The sequence below is a fragment of the Camelus ferus genome, chromosome 3 (genome assembly GCF_009834535.1).
Source record: "Camelus ferus isolate YT-003-E chromosome 3, BCGSAC_Cfer_1.0, whole genome shotgun sequence".
In the NCBI taxonomy this organism is placed as follows: domain Eukaryota; kingdom Metazoa; phylum Chordata; class Mammalia; order Artiodactyla; family Camelidae; genus Camelus; species Camelus ferus.
Window position 1 is genome coordinate 48,334,316 of NC_045698.1, and position 5,798 is coordinate 48,340,113.

General features: G+C 51.6%; 1 protein-coding gene across 1 annotated transcript; it reads right to left on the reverse strand.

Moving 5' to 3' along the window:
• Window positions 1-1,403: 1,403 nt before the first annotated feature.
• FOXD1 (forkhead box D1) lies at window positions 1,404-5,113 on the reverse strand. Its single transcript, XM_032474178.1, has one exon. It carries the CDS (start codon window positions 4,143-4,145, stop codon window positions 2,721-2,723), a length of 1,425 nt encoding a protein of 474 aa, XP_032330069.1. The 5' UTR covers window positions 4,146-5,113; the 3' UTR covers window positions 1,404-2,720.
• Window positions 5,114-5,798: the final 685 nt, after the last annotated feature.

The following is a 5,798-nucleotide window of genomic DNA, read 5'->3' on the forward strand; positions in this document are numbered from 1 at the left end:
GCCGGGCGGCCCGGCGGCCTTTGTTCCAGCACCTGCTCGCCCCGCGGCCTGACGGGGCGCGCCCCGCGCTCCTGGCTTGCCGGGTCCACGGCCTACGGCCCATCCCTCGCCTGCCCCGCGGCCTTCAACCTTCGCTTCTCCGTCTGCCATCCGCTTGCCGGCCAGGCCCGCGGAGCCAGCAAAGCCGACGTGGAACCGCGAAGCGGACGATGGAACTCCAAACCAGGAGGGTGGAGGCGCTAAACTCGCACGACACAAAACTCGAGACTGAGGCAGACGTGAACGTGTTTCCCTTTTCTCAGGGCTCAGTGCTCACAATGTTGCTTGCGGGTGAAGCGGGACCCAGCTCTGGGAGCCGGAGCGAGGCCAGTCCTTCTGGCCATTCTTGTAAAAGCACTGACAACCTCGGAGGTGGAGCCTGTCCCCGCACTTCTTTTAAAAGATGCGGAAATCTGAACAGAGAGAAGGTTTAGCCGGGATTCCCAGCTTTCAGGACAACCAAGCATCATGCAAATAATAATAATAAATACACACGGTTTTGTTATTTTGCTCCGTCTTCATAATTACTTTCAGATCTTAATTTTGGATCTACGCATTACAGAAGCCTCGAGGCCCGCCAGCAGTGCCTGTGCGGTTTGGGCTTAGCCTGCTAACGCCTTTCCACCCGGGGCGGCAGTGGCATTCGCACGTACTGGATTCCAATGTTTCCTCTCTCTTAGCTGGGCTAGGGTAAAAGTAACTTTTCACCTAAGATTTTGGTCTAACGAATTTCAGCTTGTATCTATATATTTTGTGGTACATTTTGGGGTGATTGTGTTTACTTTAAACTCTGATTTAACCTCTTACAAATATTTCATAGAAAAAAAAAACAACTTAATTCTGAGACTCTGAGGGTCAGGTTTCTTTGGTCCCTAAAAAGGGAGGAAAGGACAGAGCATCGAGATTGAATGTCACTGCAAAATACTGGCCTGTAATACAGTCTTCATTAATTTGCTAAGTCTCTAGCTCTTCAGATAAATACCTGCTCAGATATTTGAAAAAATATTTAACAGATTTAACCAATGCAACTCATGATATTAATCATTTAAATTAATACTACATATACCTTGGTTTTATTTGGAGCCCACAGTAACACCTGTAGTCATCAAAACTAGTCTCACAATTTTTCAAAGAACTATAAATTGACAGCAACAAGTAGTTAATGAAAACAAAGTTTGAAAAAGATATTCTAAATCACTTGAATTGTATAAATATTAAGTATTTCAATAAACACCTGATGCATTTTCACTTTTATTCTTTAAAGAGTATACTATTCCAAAATTGAAGGTTTCCCTTACGTACCCTAAGTTATTCATTTAAACTAGAATTTTAATGTTAAGTTTATCTTTTAGGATAAAAACTTCTTTATGCAACTACTGGAATCCTTTCTGTCGAAGAAAATAGCTTCAAATACTGGGGCTTTCATATACAATTTATTTCATATATGTGAATTTTCTTATTCAGGACTTTAAAGCCATTTAACTGATGATCATCTCTATTACATTTTTCTAATAAATTTTAATCTAAAAATTGCCTATTTGCTTGTGTCACTTCCATTACAATGTAATATTATGTTAGAATTTTTACAAAAATATACACTATTGTGTTCAAAAGTGAGTGGAAATTAAATAAAATGCGAGGCTACAAAATAAAATTTAAAGTTCTTTAAAATCATCTTGGAGTAACTGTGGCTCTCATTTTAAATAGCCTCAACACTCTTCAAAATGGAATAGAATAAGACTTGAAAATGTATACCAAAGTAATTCCTTTTATTTGTAGTCTTTAAAAAATAATTTCTCATCTCCTGCAATGGTTTTGACTTGGAAAATATAAATGAAAATTCATGGCATGACGCTTCTATTAAATTCTCTTTGAAAATATTTTTCTATTTCATAATGGGTTCCTAGCCTCCCTCACAAGGAAACTTTTTTTTTTTTTAAGGAAAAGAAAATAAACTAAGAAGGGGACGACTAAAGCCAATTCTTTTGGTGGTTTTTCTTTGAAAATTAAGCATTTTATTTCTGAAAAAAGTGTAAAAATCTTACATTAGAATAGTACAATTGCCAGTAAAATTTACAATACTCCTTGTAAAGCATACGCAGTAAGTACAAAATTAAAATTCCGCATGTCTGTTATGATACAAAACACAGGTTAAAATAAGAAATGATAATTTTGACCTTTTTCCTTGTGTAAACATGAGCATCATTTTTTTCTTTTCATGAAAAAGTACACCAGACAAGTGTCCTCAAATAAAAACCATTCTTCGGGACCGTTACTATTTTTGTATCATTATTCTGTTGAGTATTATTGATTTTTTTTAAACGCCTGGACCTGAGAATTTCTAGACCTTAAAAAGGCTTAATTTTTAAATTTCCCAAAGTCATGGAAGCCTCTTGTGCCTAGAGAGGGCGGATCCCCACCAGCACCCTCTCCCTCCTCACCCCAGATTGGGGGACTGCAGCATAGGGCGATTTTGCAGAAACAGGGGAACCTGCAGAGCCAAAAGGCGCGCCCAAGCAGTTGCCGAACAGTCTCCTCAGAGAATCCAAAACGGCGAAAATGGGGGCGGGAGGTCGGCAGGGGCCGCGTCGGGAGGCGGGAACAAAACACAAAACCACCCAGATGAAAAAAGGAGCCGGGATTCCTACCTTCTCCATCTCAAGCGCGCTAACATAGCGTTATTAACAATTTGAGATCCTAGCAGTAAAGTTCTCGACACTTGACAGGGCAGTCCCTTGGTGCAGAGTCCCCAGGGCGGCCGACGAGGAGACGGAGGAGGCGGCGGCGGCCGCGGCGGCCACGAGGGAGCGGGTGAGCGCGGCGGCCGGGCCCACCGCCGCCTGAGCCCCGCAGCTGCTGCCGCCGCCGCCGCCGCCGCCGGATGCGGGCGCGGGCGCGGACGGCGTGCCCGGAGAGGGGGAGGGCGAGGCCTGCACGGTGACGGCGGCCTGCGCGGCGGCTGCGGCGGCGGCCGGGCCCAGGCTGCCCCCGATGATGCTCTCGATGGAGAAGGGCGAGCGCGCCAGCGCTGAGGCGCCCGGGCCGCCCGCCTTGGTCGCCGAGGCCTGCAGGGGGCCGGGCAGGGCGGCGCCGAGCGGGTGCGGCCGGTAGCCGAAGGCGGTCCGGGCAAGCTCTGCCGCCGCACCGTGCGGTGGCGGGGGCGGCGGGGGCGGCGGGGGTGAGTGCGGGTGGAAGGCTGCGGCGGCAGCGGCGGCTGCGGCGAAGAGGGCCGAGGGCGGCGCGTAGGGCGGCAGCTGCAGGCCATAGCCGCAGCCGTAGGGGCTGTAGCCATAGGCGTGCGGGGCTGGTGGGGGCGCGGGTGGGAAGAGCGCGGCGGCGGCGGCGGGGTCCCCTGCGCTCCCCGCGCCCCCCGCGCTGCGCAGCAGCAGCGATTCGGCGGCGGCCGCGTTGGGCGGGAGCAGTGGCTGCCGCTTGAAGCGCTTCCTCCGGCGCAGGAAGCTGCCGTTGTCGAACATGTCGGCGGACTCAGGGTCGAGCGTCCAGTAGTTGCCTTTGCCGGGGTTGCCGGGTTCGCGGGGAATCTTGACGAAGCAGTCGTTGAGCGAGAGATTGTGGCGGATGCTGTTCTGCCAGGCGGGGAACTTCTCCCGGTAGTAGGGGAAGCGGCCGCTGATGAACTCGCAGATCTCGCTCAGCGTCAGCCGTTTCTTGGGGCTCTGCAGGATGGCCATGGTGATAAGCGCGATGTACGAGTAGGGCGGCTTCACCAGGGGGTTCTTGGCGCCTCCGCCCGAGCTCACGCTGCCGCCGCCGCTCGCGCCCGCGCTGCCGCCGCCACCGGCCCCGGCCCCGGTCCCTGCCACTGGGGCTGGGCCCGGGGGTGCCGGGGAGCCCCCTGTCCGCTGGGCCAGCAGGATGTCATCGTCGTCGTCCTCCTCCTCCAGGTCCTCTAGCTCGTCTTCCCCGGCGTACGAGCGCCGCCGCCGCCGCCGCTGCGCGGGGACAGCCAGCCGGGGCCCGCCACCGCCGCCCTCGTCGTCGTCCTCCTCTTCCTCGTCGTCTTCGTCCTCGCCCTCCCCCACCACGTCGATGTCTGTCTCTTCGGCGAGGCCAGAGGCATCGGACATCTCCGTACTCAGGGTCATAGCTGTGGCGCGGCGGCGGCGAGGCGGCCCATAGGGGCGCCGGGCTCCGGGCTCCCGCCGCGCCCCAGCCCAGGTCTCGGGCGGCGGGCTTGGCCCGGGGGCGCCACGCTGGGGGGGGCGCCGCTGCGGCTCAGGCTGCGCCGGGGCCGCCCGGCGGCAGCGGTGGAGGCTTGCGCTGCGACTTTGTAACTCCTGCGCCGCCGCGGTAGCCCCAGGATCTCCGCGCTCCCTTGGCTCAGCGTGCACCCGGCCGGGGCGGGGGACTTGACCTTCCTCTCTCCCAGCGCCTCTCGCCGGTTCAGTTGAGGAGGGGGTGGCGGGGCCCCGGGCGAGCAAGTTAAAACGTCGGGAGCCCGGGAGGGTGCGGGACGGGTTAGAGTCTAGGGACAGAGCTCGGCGAGGAGAGGGCTGAGTCCAGGAGAGGGCGGACCTTTCCTCGGCTTATAGCACAAGGAGGCCTGTCACATGGTGTGCACGTCAGAGCGCTACCGAGGCAAGGGAAAGAAAGCCTAGAAAATCAGCCCAGCTCGGGAGAGAAAGTTCACCCGTAGGAGGGAGCAGCAACTGAGAAGAGGGGGGAGGAGATAGGACCCCACCATTCCTTGCCAAGGGGGCTGAGACCTGAATTACGCGCAGGCCTACGGTGGTCTGACCGAGGGCCGCTGCCCGAGTTAAGAGTTCCCAGCCTCCTTGTCTTCAGTTAGCTCTCAACCCTAACCTCAGGAGCACTCCCGGGACGCGACGACTGGACCAGTGGATGGCCGGTAGGAGCCATCCAGCCGGGAGATAACCACCCCACCGTCTGAGGTGGTCCCTGGGGTACGGCCCTGAGGTCTGCTGGGTTGTTCCATCTCCTCCAGATTGGGTGAGCGGCTGCCCACCGAATCTGATGAGAAATCCCCCGGTTTAAGCACAATAATAATTGTTTATTGACCTTTTAACCTGTCCCCTTTGGTTCTTCTCCAAAGACGTCTGTTTTCCACCATTTGTTAATAAAAATGCTTTTAAGCTGGTGTTTTAGTCACTTATCTGCAGTTGAAAGCCCTAGAAACTTGACAGCTAAACTAAGCCACTCTAATGAGAGGATCTGATGAATTTCATGGGAATAAAGTGATCATTGAATGCAGAGAAGAAATAGAAATTTTTAGTGAAAACCCAAATACACACCAAAAAAAATGCATCTAGGAACAACTCAAAAAAGTTATTTCATAATGGCATGAGAGATTCTATAGTTTTCAGTAAGGGGAATGTTCTAATCAACACTCCACAGTAATCTCAAAATACTTATATTACTAAACATACACACGTATCTGTACACGGCCAGGCTTAATAATAAAACTACAATGATAGAAACTTTCACATCAGCTTTTAAAAATTGTTTTAAATCCACTAAATATTTCCAGTAGGTACTGGTGAAAAGAAATGAAATAATTTTAAAAAGTAAGATTCAAGTTCTGTTCAACTCAATTTTCCTTTTTCAGATGACAAGGTAGTGGTAGTAATTCAAATACAATGGCATTTTAAGTACACCTATCTTTGTCACCAACTCATTTTTATTTTGGTTAGTGGAAAAATCCTAATAGCTTGTGGAATTCATACTCACATAGCCATACTTTTTGGACTTTTGCATTTCCTAAAACTCTTTTACTTCAA

Excerpts from the sequence above, each read along its gene's own strand:
- FOXD1 (XM_032474178.1), bottom strand. The coding sequence starts at position 4,145 with ATGACCCTGAGTACGGAGATGTCCGATGCCTCTGGCCTCGCCGAAGAG.